The sequence below is a fragment of the Punica granatum genome, chromosome 3 (assembly GCF_007655135.1).
Source record: "Punica granatum isolate Tunisia-2019 chromosome 3, ASM765513v2, whole genome shotgun sequence".
Classification (NCBI taxonomy): domain Eukaryota; kingdom Viridiplantae; phylum Streptophyta; class Magnoliopsida; order Myrtales; family Lythraceae; genus Punica; species Punica granatum.
In genome coordinates, this window is record NC_045129.1 from 13,124,362 (window position 1) to 13,139,350 (window position 14,989).

A 14,989-nucleotide genomic window follows, 5' to 3' on the forward strand; every position below is an offset into this window, starting at 1 on the left:
TTATACTTAGAATTAATATCTCCAATTAATATAGACCACTACATTAAAGGCATAACTATAAATGACTAACAAGTAATTATCCATCCACTCTTCCTATTTTCATGTCTTTCACCCTCTCCTCTCTCTCTTTCCTCTCCCTATATAAAAAATGCACATAACATGTGTGCCACCCTTTTATTGGCTAAGGCTATTGGCTAAGGCGTTGCCACTCTGGGCAAGACCTATTTTTTACTAAAAAAAATTATTTTTAAATTTTACCATAATTTATTGCAAAACTTATTAATTTTTTTTTATTACGGAAGAGTCATATGATGTTATTGTGGATAGTAAAATAAAATAAAGAAATTTACTATAATGATTAATGGTTTTAGTAAATCCCGTGCATAGCGTTGACATTCATATCTATATATAATTAAAATTTACTTAGGTGCATAATAAATGAGATTGGGTGCACAATAAATGCTTAGAAGAAAAATTTTGAAAATATGGAAAAAGAAAATTAAAAAAGATAATAATTAAATATTTTTAGAAAATGCAACTGATGCATTTAAATCTCTAGCTTACTATATAATAGTTATAAGAAAATTAAATGAATATGGAAAAAAACAAAGATAATAATTAAAAAGTATTAATAAATGCAATTAAATGTACATAAATCTCTTACTAAATACAATTAAGAGAAATTTTTTGTTGTAATATTTTAATTATATATAAATAACAAATGTGTATAAACAGTTAAGTTGCCGCGATATAATCAAAATTGAGCCTAACTTATAGAAATTGATATAAAAATTTTGATATTATTCTGAAAATTAATGAAGAATATATATAATAGATCATAAAAACTAAACATATATATGTATGTGCATATTAAAAAGTAAAATTTTAAAAATATGAAAAAAGAAAATCATTGAACAAAGATAATAATTAAATATTTTTAATAAATGTAATTAGTGTATCTAAATCTCTAGATCACTATATAATAATAAAAAGAAAATTAAAAGAAAATTGGAAAAAATTAAAAATGAAGATAATAATTAAAAGTATTTAATAACTGCAAGTAAATGTATATAAATCTGTTACTAAATACAATTAAGAGAAAATTTTTGTTGTAATATTTTAATTATATATAAGTTAAATGTATATAAACAGTTAACTTAACGCGACATTATTAAAATTGAGCCTAGCTTATAGAAATTGATATAAAATTTTGATATTCTTAGGAAAATTAATGAAGTATATATATAATTTATCATAAAAACTAAACATATATATGTACGAGCATCTCGGAAAGTAAAATTCAAAAAATATGGAAGAAGAAAATTAAAAACAAAGAGAATAATTAAATATTTTTAATAAATGCAATTAGTGTATCCAAATCTCCGGCTCACTATATAATTATTATAAGAAAATTAAAAGAATATGGAAAATTAAAAAAAAAGATAATAATTAAAAGTATTTAATACATGCAATTAAAGATACTAAATACAATTGAGAGAAAGTTTTTGTTGTAATTTTTCAATTATATATAAGTGATAAATGTATATAAACAGTTAAATTAACGCGACATTATGAAAATTGAGCCTAGTTTATAGAAATTGATTTAAAAACTTTGATGTTCTTACGGAAATTAATGAAGCATATATATAATTTATCATAAAAATTAAATATATATATATATACGAGCATATTGAAAAGTAAAATTAAAAAAATGGAAGAAGAAAATTAAAAATATAAAGATAATAATTACATATTTTTAATAAATGTAATTAGTGTATTTAAATCCCCGGCTCACTATATAATAATTAAGAAAATTAAAAGAACATGGAAAAAAATTTTAAAAACAAAGATAATAATTAAAAGTATTTAATACATGTAATTAAATGTATATAAATCTCTTGCTAAATACAATTGAGAGAATTTTTTGTTGTAATTTTTCAATTATATATAAGTGATAAATGTATATAAACAGTTAATTTAATGCGCATTATGAAAATTGAGCCTAGCTTATAGAAATTGATTTAAAAGTCTTGATATGATTATGAAATTTAATGAAGCATATATAAAATTTACCATAAAAACAAAACAATATATATACGAGCATATTGAAAAGTAAAATTTAACTTGTTAAAAATAAGAATCACGAATCATGAAAAATTATAATTGCATCATTCAAAAGCATTCGTATAACTCTATTGAAAATTATTTTTGAAAATTAATTATTAAAAACTTTTATTTTTAATAATAATAATAGTAATAAATAATAAATAATAAGTAAATTAATATCTTAAACTGTGATAATTCTTATTTAAAAAATATAAATGTATAAACACAAACCCGAACAAGGTACGGGATTGAACACTAGTGGTATACTAGAAATTTTAATAATAATCGGTAATTGATTGATTGCCGTTTTTCTGTCCGATTTGAATGCGCCGTCATCCCTAAGTCCTCAAGTGTAATGGGCCTAAAGTGGGTCTGAAGTGGGCTTGGACGGTTATTCTTGGACGCTTCTCTCTCTCTATCTCTGGTTTTCTCCGAGTCCGCGCTTTGCATTTTGGCTCTTCTTTTCTAAGAGATGAAAGCAAAGGAAGCGAATGAGATTAGATGCCCCAGTAAGTCCAGATGGAGATGGAGATGGAGAGTGTGCTGCCATGGATGAGATGGGTAACTTGGAAAATGGAATCTGTTGTCCTCTTTCTTCATAAGTTGACTGGAGTATAACAAAAATGTTGCATGAGGAGGACTGCCATGATTTTGGACTTTCCATTCTAGCTCTTACCGAGCTCATTGACCGCATTGTTCTGCATGTCATTAAGTTTGTGGGATACATTGCGTTTCCATTTTATTTTATTTTTAATCACTCTTCTGTTCCTACTTTTCTCATTAATTGGATCATGGACCGACCACATTATCTGCTGTTCAGGGGTTCGATGAGCACATGAATCTGGTTTTGGATGATGCAGAAGAAGTCAACATAAAAAAAGAAGACTAGAGAGTCACTTGGTAGATTGCACTTCTTTGCACTCTTCCACTGTATGCTAGGTACTCATTTGCTATTGCCGAGATAATCTGATAATATGGTGCAGGGAGGATCTTGCTCAAAGGGGACAACATAACTTCGATGATGAACACATAAGCTCTCTCTCTCTCTCTCACGCACACGTGCGCGCACATACAAACCAACTTTGGTCTTCTCTATAAATTCATTCCTCTCCTATGATGTTTCATGGGGAAATGATTCAATGAGTTTGTTAGGTTGTGCATCTAGTGGATTAAGCTTTCTGGAAGCCTGAGCGGCGCATTATCAACACCTACTTAGATATGTGGCCGGATACACTGCTTTTCGTCCAGTGAGTGTGAAATCTGTAGTTTAAAAAACTCCAATGATTTTCCTAGTGCTATAGTTAAATATGCTGCTCTCTGGCACTTCTTAGGTTTGGGATTGTTTATGTCATAGTTGATATTATCAGTGCTTATGCTTAATACCCCCAAGCTTCGGAGCGCCCCTTTGAATAGCCTACCTTCGGGAAAGGATGAAGTTCTGCTGCATCTGATTCTTTTAGCACACTTTGATGAGATTTGGGCAAATGGGACCCTTGCCACACTTCAGATACATGATAAAATAACTCCACTAAAACCGGACCAGGATTAATAAAATACCAGTCTAACAAGACCATATCATTCAATCCTCTACATATGCAGGTTCGATTGCTTCGATCAGCCGAAAGGAAGCTTCCCCTTTACGAGCTGATGCAAGAAACCAATCTGACATGAGACGCCTCAGCTATAGATAAAAGCACAAACTATGACCACAAACTCTGCTTCTGTTGGAGGACATAGGTATTTGCCATAGATATTTCGCGCCCAGCCTTATTCATAACTCAAGACCACAAAAATATATGGCCTTTCGGGGTCGACCCCTATAGGTCTAAGAACACAAACTCTTTGACTGCAGGCACCGCCCCGACCTTCATTAGGGTTTCCTTGTCTGGGGCTTCATCCACTCCGATCGCCATGACAGCCTGCTTGCGGCGGGCAGTGCGTCCCACGCTCATGAAGCTCACGTTGACGTTGTGCTGCCCAAGAATGTTCCCGACCTGCCCGATCATCCCAGGCTGGTCCAACTGTCGGCACAGTATGAGGTTTCCTTCCAAGCTTACATCCACGTCGAACGTGCCGATACATGTGAGCCGGGGGATCCCATCCTTCACCTTCCCCTCGATGCTGATGTCTCCATTATCAGTGACAGCGCTTGCAAACTTAGACTGCATGTTGGATATCTTGATTTGAATCGAGTCGACTGGGGATTCGGGAGATGAGTCAACGGTCACCCGCTCCTCGCTGATACGGAGACCTTTCTGCTTGGCCGTGTAGTCAGCATTGACAAGGTTGATGAAGGAAGAAGAGATCGGCTCAATGATCCCCTTGGTGATCATGGCTCGGAGCAGTCTTGTGTCAAGATCATCTGGGTCCCGAGCCGACCTGTAGACCACCTTGACGGACTGGATCCCCTTTCCGCCTGCAACTATTTGAACAGCTAGGCGGCCCAACTTTTCGGCCAAAACAACATAAGGAGCCAATTCAGAGAGAACCTGCAAATATCACCAACTTTATTTTAGGAACAAGAACAATCTCATGGCTGTATTTAAGTATGCGTCGTTACAGAATTCGGCTTACTTCGGGAGGAACCATGGGAGCATTGACAGCAGTTGCAGAGAGTTCTCCATTCAGTGCTCCGACGACAGCCTCGGCTATCTCGATGGCGACACCTTCCTGTATGTTCGTCACAGCGAAAGTGTGGATTTACAGAGTAAGAACAAGTTAAAAAACAGATAGTCCCCATTGGATTTTGACATTCTAATCAATGGCAAAGATACCTGTGCTTCCTTTGTACTAGCTCCGAGGTGAGGTGTGACCGTGACATTGTGATGCTGCACCAACTTGCTATCCTTCGATGGGGGTTCTTCCGCGAACACATCAAGTGCTGCCTGATACAAACATCGACATTCGGGTTAATATGGTCAATCACGATTCACCTGTTTTATTCAGTGAATTAATATGAATGAAGAAAGAAATTAATGTATGTATACCTGGGCGACAACTCCACTGTCCAGAGCCCTCACCAGAGCATCCTCGTCGATGACTCCTCCCCTCGCGACATTGATGATTCGGACTCCCTTCTTCATCTTCGCAAAGGTCTCATCATTGAAGAGCTTCGAGGTTGTGGGAGTGAGGGGCATGTGGAGGGAAATGAAGTCTGCGGTAGCGATCGCCTGATCGAACGACACCAAGTCCACGGACATTGCCCGGGCCCGGTCTGCCGGGGCATACGGGTCATGGGCTATGACATGCATCCCGAGACCCTTGGCTCGCCTCGCGACCTCGGACCCCACTTTCCCGAATCCCATAATTGCCAGCGTCTTCCCGACGAGGGAGACTCCAACATACTTGCTCCGTTCCCATTTTCCTTCAAGGACGCAAAGACCATGTTAGCAATCCAAGCGCAAGGATCCATTCTTGCAACATCCTTCCAATATAAACTTATCAGACTATGTTAGGCAAGCGGAGTCCGGGAATTACATATCGTACAACATATCGGAATTTACATGTGACATGAAATCTTGATCGCATCAAAGAGGTTTTCATACCAATAAAAATCAATAGGTCCTACCATGATGTCCTGTCTTTTCTAATATCAGAAATGAAAAATTTATACATACATACATACATATATATATATATATATATATATTGTAAAATACGCACATGGTCAACATGTAGATGTAGATCCAGCAAAGCTGGGGGTTAGTGGGCAAAGAGAATCCAAAGATATTATTATTTTTCTATTATGAAAGCAACGGAGGACAGATATTCAATTATTCAAAGCACCCAACTACTCCCCCACCTATCCCTACATTATAATAATTGAAGAAGACAAATCATTGTACTGTGCTTAGTCCAATTGAATTGATTAATGTGGGACATTGTTCCACGAAAAATGATCAGGCCTCGCACGACTCTTAGCCCCCCACCAGAATTACTATCCTATGAACGGAAAATATTAGGATTAGGAAGCGGAAATTCGACCCTGCTCGTGCTATAGGCTGCGCAATGCCCGAGACAAAGTCGTGCAATGCACTACAATGGTCATTTCCTTGTGTCGTGACCATAAAAGAATTAACGGCTTTTATTGCCCTTGAGTACACTAGCTCAACCGGGTCTCGTATCCAAATTCCACTCTTCCGACTTAACCCATTCAGGAATATCGATAGTCTCGGAAACAATTTAAGAAGTAACCGATCTTGTATAGCAATCCATAGGAGGGCCTAAGTTTTCGCTCACTAGTAAAGGCCGTACGGACTAAAGATACCCGGTACTGCTTACTAGAGAACATGTGGGTCGTATAGGAACAGAGACATAATGTTTTTTGGCGGGTCGAAATTCTTGTAGAGATCGAAAATTTGAGGTTTTTCTGTTCTAGATTTGGAATTTTCTTTTTCAGTAATAATTATTATGCATAGATCTAAAAAATTTCCTTCCTTTGAAAATGTGCCATGGACTGCTGGGCATTTGCAGACCGTGGATCAGTATTTTTTTTTTCTTTTTTTTCCGGGAGTGCATAGGAGTATTTTGGAAGCTGATGAATCGCAATTAATTCAATTCGATTTACTAAGAAATAAAACTCTTTTAATTATAAGTTTTCTTCGTTTATAATACTCGAATCTATGAGATTAAAACTTTATTTAAATGGAATATGTATCGAATTATTTGAATCAACTTATATCAGTAATTAATTTATAAAGGCTATAACTATTTTTTTTTCATTTTTTATTGGGTACGTAAGGCTATAATTATTTTACCTAATGTTATATGTATTTATTATGAAATAAAAAATAGTAAAAAAAATTAAAAGAAGAGGGTGGTGTTATAGGATTAGTATTATACCAGCTTTCATGGAAGCATCGGCCTGGGCGACGTTGCGGGCCATGGAGGCGAGGAGGGCGATGCCGTGCTCCGCCGCGGCGACGGTGTTGGCCGTCGGGGCGTTGACGACCAAGCACCCGAACTCGGTGGCCGCCTGCAGATCGACATTGTCGATCCCGACCCCGGCACGGCCCACCACCTTGAGCCCGCCCTTGGCCGCCTCAAACACCTGCCTCGTCACCTTGGTCCCGCTCCTCACGATCAGCGCGTCGAACTCAGAGATCCTCTTGCACAGCTCCTCCTGCGACAGGTTGTAGAGGCACTCTACGTTCCCGAACCCCCGGAGCAGCTTCAGCCCGGCCTCCCCCAGCTTCTCGGAGACCAGGATGGCGGGCCTCGGCCCCGAATCGGCCTCGGCGGCCCGATCCCGGGTGTCCAAGGAGGCGGTCCTGGCCGATTCGGCGACCTTGAGAGCATTCCGGACGACGGAACCTTGGCTGGTGGGATTCTGGCTGGAGTTGACGAGTTTGAGGGAAATGGGGGTGGGGTTGGAGCTGGAGGGGAAGGAGAGGAGGTTGGGCTTGTTAGAATTGGTGGGGGAAGCTGCAGCAGGCGAGAAGATGGGTTGGATTGACAAGGAAGAAGAAGAAGAAGCCGCGGCCATTGTTGATGGAGCTTTTTGCTCTAATGGTGATTTTCTTGTTCGCTTTCCCTGTGGATGGGAGGGCAGGGGAGGCGGGGTTGGTGTGAGAGCGAGCGAATGTCTCTCCGATAAATTTATAGGGGGGAGAAGGCAGTCTGACTCCAATTTTGGATTTTTATTTAATTTTTTCATTCATTTAATCTTTTTCTAATTTATGGGCCAATGGAAATTGGGAAATCGGTAAACGAGAAACCACCACAAGCAAAGAGGAACAGAAAGGTCAATTTGATGGATGAGTTTCACTTTCATCCCAATCGTGGAATTACTGTTTTGGCCCCACTAATAATTTAGGCTAATTACTCAATGACATTTCCAAATTTCCAACTCAAATGGAGATGAAGATGTAATGGGAAACACATAAGCAAACACAAAAGTAAGAACTCTAATGTGCATGCATTTTCATGTTGCCACCGGCTGCTGTGTCAAAATCGATTAATACCTCTCGAACGGGTAGAAACTATATGTATTTCATAATATTAGAAAATAAACATGCAATTAAGTAGTTTTCGATAGATTTCTTCAATTTATAGAATCCAATATTTGATGGATGCATTTCGGGAATAGATTTTTTGGGGTGAATCTACCTACATGCCTTTTTCGATCAATGATATGTTTTGGTTTATTCTGGAATTCACATATATGACAGGTATGATTTTAGGTAGGTAATTAGATAGATGTCAGTAACTTTCCATATACTAGCAAGTAGCCTATCTTGGAAGGAAAATTCTAGGGACTAATCACCGGATTTGAAGAAATCTATATGTAAATAAAAATAACTTAAATAACAAAAAATACTACTCAACAAATGCTCGAATTAATGTAAAAATAGAAAAAAAAAATTAGTTTTAAATTTATGAAATTAAAATGCTACTTAAAAATTTATTAATATGTAAAATTGACTATTTTTACAATAAATGTAACAATTATACTTAAATTTTTTAATAATAAATAATTTAATATAAAAGTATTAAAATAGATATGGAAAAGTTTATATTCGAAAATAATTAGTTAATCATATGTATAGATTATCACAAGCACATTAATTGTATAAATTTACTAGCACATTAAAAAAATAAAATTTATCATGTCAAATTAAGGATTTTGATTGCAATATTTCAAAAAATATGCAAAATAAAATTTATTTATCTAAATGTGATGTCTTCAATATTCTGTCACGGTTCCATTAATAAAGTCGACAGCCAGACCATTTTGTATAACGAAATAGAAAAAGTTAGGTCGATTTGATGACAAAAATATATTAAGGACTAAACTGGTGATTCGAAAATCTTTCAAGGACCAAATTGATCGTCTACTCGATAAATAAACGGACAAAATGGCAAAGTTTTGCCCAAGATAAGAGATATAAGTAAAAGACAAACATTAGATGCATGCTTCGATTTATCTGTACTTTCTTTTTTTTTGGGTGGAAGATTTATGTATACATTAATATGGGCCAACAAGGAAAATGAAGGACAGTCTACCGCAAGTTCATAAAATTATCTAAAAATTTATGCAATTGATTTTGTTTCAAACGAATGAAACTAGATCTCATCGCAAGAATCCATTAGAGCCTATTTTAATTAAGTAGATAGATCTACATATTTTCGACGGACCGACGCAAGCTTACTTGCGTGTACCTTTTTTCATGCATCAATTAACAAAATCTTCTAGTACATACAAATACAGGAAGCAGGTTATTAGAGGTAAACTTGAACTTGTCTTGGTAGCAAGTAGGCACTCTAATTATAATAACATGATTTTTTTATTTATATAGCACGAGAGGTACATAGGCAGGTCCATTACGTAAGTTAATTTGCATCGATAGATTGCAAGTTGGAGAAAACTAATCATCGTGATACTTCTACTTTGTGCCAATGAGATTCAATATTCATAACCCATTCATTGAACGATAAGTGAATGTAAACAGCACCGAATGACGAATTGAGCGGAAATTAGAGGCAGTACGGATGAGTTTAGTCATACTTTTACAGTCGATCGGTTTCACGGAAGCTAATGCTGTCAACTATGCTAGTAGTTGGCATTTAAATATCATACTATGTGCAGATAGGGACGTGGATATATACATGGACCTTGAAATTATTCCATTTAATTAATTAACTTTCGTAGTGAGGAAGAAATGCTCTTACATGTATAATATACAAATCGTTCACTTAATATATATATTTGCACTCTTGGGGTCCTTGACCATATAAGAAAGAAAAACCAACGTATTATCGGATCAATAGATGCTCCATGGGACCCTAACATTCATTGCTTTGCTGCAAGGAATATTATAATATATAACTCGGCTTAAATAAAAATACCATGATCGTGTAACCAAAAAAATAACAATGAAAATACCACGATCTTCATTATATATATATATATATATGTATGTATATACTCAATCTAGTATCTACTCAATCATATAATTAATATATATCTAATCTACCAATTATATATGTATATAAACCCTAGCACCATGTGCATCTAGCGATCTAGGGTTTTTGTATATTTTCTTGGCACCTTTCGTCTTCCTTTGGTAAAGAAATAGGATTGAAGCCCCACTTCGACGTCCCACTTGCAACAATCGCCATTTTCATGGGGCCCTCCACCTCATGACTGATCGTGTCCTAACACCAAATTTAAAAATTACTCAATAATGAATCATTCAAATAGGAGATCGATCGAATTCGCAGCCAAATAAGTAAATGAATAAAAGGAGATCGAATCATAGACTCCTGTTGGCACAAATCTATTATTATTAGTTTAAATAATTACCAAAAACATTTTGTCCTTTTCTTTCACAAATGCATATTATGACACCCTCTTATGTCCTTTCTTTCTTTGTTTTGAAACAACGATAGGGCCCATATCCCTCCATTTGTGGTGGAGAAGAAGCAAGTAAAATTGAATTCCATGTCCTTCAACTGGCGATGGATGGGGTTCGGCATCGAATTCTAGTGCTAGACCCGACTAAGCACCTCGGTTGGGATGGTCGACGACTCAATATATGATCACCCATAATCGGGGACGAAGCTAGGAATTTTAGTCAGGAAGACAACGTATCTCATGAAATTCTTTCATGTACTAATTAGTAAGGTTAATTAGATACTATTAGCAAATTTTGGTAAATTAATGTCTATTTGTTTATTTTTATTTTATTTTTTATATTAGAAAATTTAAATATTTTCCAAGTGAGCTATCGCGTTTATTTTTTTCCTTAGAAATAAACAATTGTGTTTAGCTAGCTAAGTTTTCAATCTATATAACTTTTGTTAATTCTTATCACATTTGTAACATAAGTCACTAAACGAAATAACAGTCTATTGAGATAAGAGATTATGTTTCACTATGTGCAGAGAAAAGAAGTAATAATAACAATTAGGGGGCAATGTACTGACCCAAAAAAAAAAACCTTTTTATGTACCTATATGAAGGGGTGGCCTGCAATGCATGTGCCCCCGTCCTTCCCCATAATGTATGAACATTTATCTTTAAAATTAGGGTAAATTGCACTGGTGATCCAAAAGGTTTCATCAATATTTCATGTTGATCCAAAAAATTTTTTTTGCTACTTGACGATATAAAATGTTTCAAAACCGTTTCTTTATAGTACATTCCGTCAATTCATAATTGACGCCGTTAGAAAATGCTAACGTGGCAATAAACATTTTAATAAAAAATATTTTTTAATTTTAATTAAAACTCCAAAGTTTTTAAAATTTCAAAACGACCTAAATTTTTTAAACTTTTTCAATTTTACCCCAACATTCTCTCTCCCTTCACTGTTCATCGTCTTCCTCCTCCCCTCCATTGTTTCCAATCTTGAGAAAGAGCTCGATCGTCACCTTTTCAGCAGAGCTAGAACCTCTAGCTACTTCGATCTTGAAACTGTTTTTTTTGAGTTTTCCATTTTCTCTGTCTCTTTCTTCCTTAATTTCCCGGAAACGAAGACGGCTAATTTTCTGCTGAGCTTCCTCGGCCTCGTCCCTTTCAGCACGAGGAGGGACAACGTCTACTACATAGCGACGGTGGCCATTTGCTGCACCCTCTTCTACGTCGTCGAAATCTGGCAGCACTCTGGCACTGGCTCCGTCTCCGGCGACCTCTCACCCCTCTCCATCGTCTCCAAGACCCCATGCAACGTGTCCCATATTGCCACTAGCCAAACCGCCCCGCTCGACTTCTTCCCTCGACACACATCGGACAACCTCCTGCCTCTGGCTGCAGAGGAGGCTTCCACGCGCTTGCCCTACTTCCCGCCCTGCCACCCTTGGCTCAGCGAGCACACCCTCTGTGAGGACTTCGAACAATCGCTGAAGTTCGAGAGGGACAGGTTCGTCGGACACTACCATCGCTTTGCTGCTTCTGACAGATTCGGCGAGATGATGAACAGTGATGAACAGTGGAGGGAAGGAGGAAGACGATGAACAGTGGAGGGAGAGACAAGGTTGGGGCAAAATTCAAAAAATTCAAAAAATTTAGATCGTTTTGAAATTTTAAAAACTTTGGAGCTTTAATTAAAATTAAAAAATATTTTTTATTAAAAAGTTCCTTCCCACGTTAGCATTTTCTAACGGCGTCAATCATGAATTGACGGAATGTACTATAAAGAAACGGTTTTGAAACATTTTGTACCGTCAAGTAGTAAAAAAAACTTTTTGAATCAACATGAAACATTTATGAAATATTTTGGACTACCAGTGTATTTTACCCTTAAAACTATATCCATTAGGGCACTGTGGCATATATGATTTACTCGATGGTATCTTTTTCCCTTTAACTTACGAAAATTGGATCTTGAGATGGGTTCAAAAGTTGTATGGAATTTGATAATTGTTGCCAACCATATATGGTAATCCATCACGGTCATGTTCAATACCACATTTCGTGCCCCGGCACCCCTGAACATAATGGAGTTACCGAGAGAAAGTATCCCACATCGTCGAGCTAGATCTTGCTAGTTCTTTTAAAGCATTCATTCATGCATTTAAATTACGGGGTTGTAACCTTCGCTAACCATTGATCGTTCAATTGATCGCTTACCATCATCAACACCATCTATAAAGAAACCATATATATGTAATATACTTAATTTTCGTCTCTGCCAATCATATGAGGAATAAGTTATTTGATGCTTGGTCTTTTTCCATGTGTTGGGCTTCGATATTTTTCGTATATCCACGGGCTACGTACGTATATATTTATCGGCACGTGATAATATTGGTCGAATATTTTTATTTCCCCTTTGCTTTTGATTTCCAAGATGCTGCTGCTAATGCTGGAGGCGGAGGGATTAATCCATCTCTTAATGGACTGACTTGGTGAACTTGCATTGCTCTCGGCAACAGCAGGCCTCAATTTCCCTCTTCTGCCCAATTGCCACCCATTCGACCTAGTAACTCCACCTCCTCTGTTCCTTCTTCAGCAACCCAATTCTCTCCGGTTGCCTCGATAGACAAGAATCCATATTAAAGAGACTAGCAGTGCAGTAACGCATACATTCACTCATAATTAAGATATTTCATATTCGATTTACATGTACTCTATTAGAATTTCAATTTTATTGTATTAGGTTTATAAATCTCTCTTATAATGAAGACAAAAATAAAATAAAATAAATAATTTAAAAAATAAAAACCAAATGAGGCGATTTCTCCGAAGGCTTTGGTGGCTTCCGATGAGGCTGCCAACCACCCAGTGGAGAAACCTAGCTCATTCTCAGTTGCTCTTTTCTTCTTCTTTTTTATTTTATTTTTTTTTTTGATGAAAAAAATGACACGTAGCGGGTGCCACGTATCAATTAACTATCAATTGATAATTTGACATTATTTGCAAAAAACATATATATATTTAAATAAATGAACAAAATCTTATAACTTTAAATCAACTTTTAAATATTTTTGATAGATTAGAAAATAGCCAAATCCCAAAATATTAAGAAAAAATTAGGGAAAAAAAACAAGAATAAGGTACGAAGAGGCAATAATATCGCTAAACAATAGCACTCTTAGACCTAGCACTGATTACTAATAGTAAATGAGGTCCCCATAATAATTGCAGAGAACTCCGTACCAACCGGTAAGTGTAAACTACCTAGGTTGAACACTCCCTCCTGATCAACCCTTTAATCTCTTCCATCATTCGGGAAATGTGCGGGGCGCTTCAATCCAGGCTCATGAGAAATCTAGGAACCAGCTCAAAATCGACTTCGAGAATGACATGTCGATATCCAAGGCCCCATGCTTGTTCCAATCTTGTCAACACGCCCCACAATTCAACCATTACAGCCGAGACTATACTAATGTTAAATATATTTAATGGATACTTTCATTTTGTAATCGCCATCATTTTTCCTAAAGTTAAATTTTATCATATATACAATTACTGAGATCTCTGGTATTTTCGAGGAAAATATTGAAAATAATAAATTTACCATATTTTATGGAAAATTTCATTTCGTAACCGCAACCTTTTTTCCTAAAGTTAAACTTTTTTATATACACACATTACCAATATCTCCTATCTTTTTTCCTAAAGTAACTTTTTTATATACACACATTACCAATCTCTCCTATCTAAGAGGAAAATATTAAAAATAAAAAACTTATTATATTTTAGAAAAAATTTTATTTTGTAACCGCCATCATTTCTCCTAAAGTTAAACTTTATTATATAAACAAGCTACTAAAATCTCTCCAATTTTCTAAGATAACTAGGTGTAGATCAGCATATTGCGCATGTACGTAAAAAATTAACAAAATTTTAGTTAATTCGACTTTGATAAAGAAATGTTTTAATTACTAGAGAATTTGTTTAGTAAATTGTTCTTAACATTGATTCATAATCCATAAAATCTTTTAATTTTTTAAGAAAATATTTAATGCTTATTTTAGAATGAAGGAATTTGTTTTAGTTTTTTTATATAATAATTAATTATGACCATTATGGCTGAATAGCTGAAGAGTCACTCAACCACAAGCCGAGGATATTAAGAAAAAATTAGTTTAAAAAATCCCACTATTCTATTATCATCTCAAAAATCTTCTTCATTATCTCATATACTATTCATTTTTAAATAATAGTAACTTTTAAATGAATTAAAAAATTGAGACAACTTTTTAAAATAAGATCCCCGATTTTCGCAAAGCTGCTAGAGTAATATTATTGCATATATTTGATTTGACAACTTTGATAGTCTTCAATTATTTCAGTTTCACTTTCACAAAAATGTTAACTGTTAATCCAAGATAAAACTTCAATTCTTTATTGATATGTTTTTTTCTAAGATTTTTTTTTGGGCTTCAAATACTTATCGTTGCATTAATTTTCTATATTAATTTTTTGTAGACAATT

At 35.6% G+C, this 14,989-nt stretch overlaps 1 protein-coding gene across 1 annotated transcript; it reads right to left on the bottom strand.

Moving 5' to 3' along the window:
* Positions 1-3,581: 3,581 nt before the first annotated feature.
* Positions 3,582-7,680, bottom strand: LOC116200018 (D-3-phosphoglycerate dehydrogenase 2, chloroplastic-like). Its single transcript, XM_031530671.1, has 5 exons — positions 6,949-7,680; positions 5,094-5,470; positions 4,881-4,991; positions 4,681-4,776; positions 3,582-4,595 (listed from the first exon to the last, which is right to left on the bottom strand). Exons 1-5 carry the CDS (start codon positions 7,589-7,591, stop codon positions 3,924-3,926), a joined length of 1,899 nt encoding a protein of 632 aa, XP_031386531.1. The 5' UTR covers positions 7,592-7,680; the 3' UTR covers positions 3,582-3,923.
* Between the last annotated feature and the right edge of the window lie 7,309 nt (positions 7,681-14,989).

Coding starts and splice junctions, on each gene's coding strand:
- LOC116200018 (XM_031530671.1), bottom strand. CDS start 7,591: ATGGCCGCGGCTTCTTCTTCTTCTTCCTTGTCAATCCAACCCATCTTC. Junction 4,992..5,093: donor ACAGTGGAGTTGTCGCCCAG/GTATACATACAT, acceptor TGTTTGTATCAG/GCAGCACTTGATGTGTTCGC. Junction 4,777..4,880: donor CTAGTACAAAGGAAGCACAG/GTATCTTTGCCA, acceptor ACGAACATACAG/GAAGGTGTCGCCATCGAGAT.